Genomic DNA, 3,034 nt, shown 5'->3' with positions numbered 1-3,034 from the left:
TGAGGGTGATTGTCGATAATATAGGCAAGTAGAAAGGGGTGCTCTGATTTTCCATAGTATTGCCTATGACACGCTCTCAAAACTAATGAGGAACTATAGTTTCATGGAAACAAAATTTTCATTTCAATACTTTTTAATATGGAAGTTAATTGTTGCAGGGCAGGTGGGCACAACAAAAACAAGGAAGCCATCCACAGTGTTATTTGTAACAAGTCTAATTTATTTGGTAACTATCTCCATAATCATTTAATATTGATTTCAGCAAAACAATATGGGTTTAATATTTAAAAAAATCAATTGCTCATCTTCTTTGAGTTAGTGATTAAACTCTATGACTCTCAATTCCTTCATATTTTGTGTTTAAAGTACATTTTACGCAAATGCAAAAATAATTATGTCCTCCAAGTTAAAGGTGCATGATTCGGTGTATAAGGAAAGACCTGGATTCTGGTTTGGTTTTGTGACTTAGGGCACATAAACAACATCTCTGAACATCAATTTTCCAGTCTTTAACTGACACAAGAAGCCTTTTAGGCCACAAATAATGTGATCACTTAAAATGTGTTGTATATGAGAGAAGCCTATAAATTTAGTATTTAAAAATGAGCTATCATTAGGCTTACGTGTCCATTATTATATAATAAATTATAAAATTCCAATAGGAGGAGATGTTTGCTCTAAAACACCTAGTTCAGAACTTGACATCCCGTTCTCTAGTATACACAAGTGACAGACACACTGAGGTTTAAAGAACATATGGGGTTGAAGTACCCGCTCGGAAAACCAAATATAAACGACTCATGGGAACCATGGCATGATAATAGGCAGTCAACCCTGTCACCGTTTAAAGAGGAAACACGACCTTCTAAATATGATCTCAAAAATCTCAGCAACACATAACACCATGGTAATCACAGTAAACGTGTACATTGCGATGAGGAAGATAGTCTTTTCGAAGTGTTCTGGAACCATGCATTTTAGAGTATTTATTTTTTGACCGAGAGATTCAGCATCGCACAAGTATACAGGCTTCACTTGGAAGCCAAAGAGGTGAATCTGAAGCCAAAAGGCTGACACCTCCAGGCTGATTCTTAGCAAGGCCGAGAGGATGTAAATCACGGTGTACGTGGGCTTCTGGAGAATGCATTCTTGATTGATGCTTTTACATGCCGCGTAAAGGTGGAAAATAGCTCCAGGGAGCAGGACAATCACGAGCTGTAATGCCCAGAACACCTAAAGCATATCAGAACTGTTTCAGTCAAATCAAATAAGCAACAACCAAAAGGAATACATGGAAAAGTCACAGATTCACCAAGGCCTAATTTAAAAACTGCACATCTTTTGCAAATATAAACAATGAAATACAATGAACAGAGTGGTGCTGGCATATCATTTAATTATTAAGATTTTTAGAACTTTGAACATACGGCAGTTGGAAGTCATATTTCATCATCACTGCTTATCTGCTGAAGAAATGGTAAATTACTTGATTATAATAGCTGCCTGATGGCTTTATGCCAATAGATAGAAGAATATTGGATTTGGGAGAAAATTCCAAGGGCTTCAAGTTCAGACAATTAAAAAAGCAATCCAGTTCTCAAAACTGGAGAAGAAGAAAATACGAGTGTTGGGGAGTCAGTGTTTGTGCGCAAGCCAGAAAACTTACCTGAGGGGTTATTGGCCTGAACTGATTGTAACAGAACAGATTTATCTCCCTTTTGTCTGGGTCACAGCTGAAGTGCAGAGCCTCATTCCCGTAGACGGCAAAGCCCAGCACTCCAAGGAAGAACATCCGCACTGAGCCGAAGAAGAGAGTGTGGAACTGGCCGATCACGGTGGGAGGTTTAACCTGTTGTTTTTGAAGTGGGGAAATTGGTTGGAAACAAACATGTAAAAGGGGGCAATTGGAAGGATGTATTCACGATCACATTTTAAAATGAATTTTAAAAGTGTTGAGATCTGAGAAGTTTTTTTTTTTTTTAGCAAGATAGAAGTCTCTTTGAGATGGTCAAGTTCACTGTGAAGCCCTCATTAGGACCTTGTTATTCCACTTCACTCATAAATTTATAAAGGACAGAAGGCAACTAGGGATCTATTGCCAATCAGATGGTTAAGTTTAGAAACGCTTTAAACAACTTTGAATGTGATAAACATTTCCCCTTCTTGTAATCCCTTCGAAATAAAACCTGATTTCCTCTTTCAGAAGATTAAATGACAGATAACAACATTCAACTTAGAACACATGCTATCATAATGACAGAACGGCATTTATTTAGTTTTGGCAAGTTTTCTTTTCATGCTTTATATTGAACTAAGAGTGTGAGCGATGTTAATGCATCAATGGAGGAATGCACCTCCAAAGTCAAATCTACCCATAATTTTAAATTTAGACTATTTTATAGCACATGGTTGCTATTTTATTTTCTTTGTAAATGCACAGTAAATATATTCATCACCATACATGCCAGTGGGGTTAAAATATACAAACAGAAACACACGCAATTGATTTTCTTGTTGGCTACTTACACATCCTTCATAGAAGTTCTTGATGTAGTTTAGAGACATCTTTCAGGAGATGTTATCTTGGCATCCCCGTGGGCTGTCGTTGAACTATGCAGTCAGATTGCTTCTATCAGGATCAAACTTTTTCGTTCTCTCTTGACTTGTACGACAGAAATCACTTACCTCTGCAAATTTCTCTCCCCTCCTCCTTTTCCTTTCTTTTCTTTTTCCCATCACAGATCTCTGGGGCCCTAGTCAACTTTCCTATCTCCATCTCAAAACAAAACAAAAACAAAGAAACAAAAGCAGAGGGCACGTGGTCAGTCTAATAATCCCTTGGCTTGCAAGATCAGCAAAGCCCGCCAGTCAGCCAGGAGTGCTAGCAAAGCAGGCCAGCAGACAGACGCCCTGAGCATCCAGGGGGCCCTGCGGTCTCTTGAGAATTGCTTAGATGTAAATCGGCACACGGAGTGCTCTGGAGCGGTACGCGGTGTGTCCTAAAGAGCACGGAGGTAGTTCCGATATTTTCTGG

General features: G+C 38.7%; 1 protein-coding gene across 1 annotated transcript; it reads right to left on the bottom strand.

The window, feature by feature from the left end:
* Positions 1–837: 837 nt before the first annotated feature.
* On the bottom strand, positions 838–2,565 carry Gje1 (gap junction protein epsilon 1). Its single transcript, XM_032896398.1, has 3 exons — positions 2,527–2,565; positions 1,667–1,849; positions 838–1,233 (listed from the first exon to the last, which is right to left on the bottom strand). Exons 1-3 carry the CDS (start codon positions 2,563–2,565, stop codon positions 838–840), a joined length of 618 nt encoding a protein of 205 aa, XP_032752289.1.
* Positions 2,566–3,034: the final 469 nt, after the last annotated feature.

The sequence above is a fragment of the Rattus rattus genome, chromosome 2, assembly GCF_011064425.1.
Source record: "Rattus rattus isolate New Zealand chromosome 2, Rrattus_CSIRO_v1, whole genome shotgun sequence".
NCBI lineage: Eukaryota > Metazoa > Chordata > Mammalia > Rodentia > Muridae > Rattus > Rattus rattus.
Note: the sequence above shows the minus strand (reverse complement) of the source record. Positions and strands in the feature narration are given on the sequence as shown.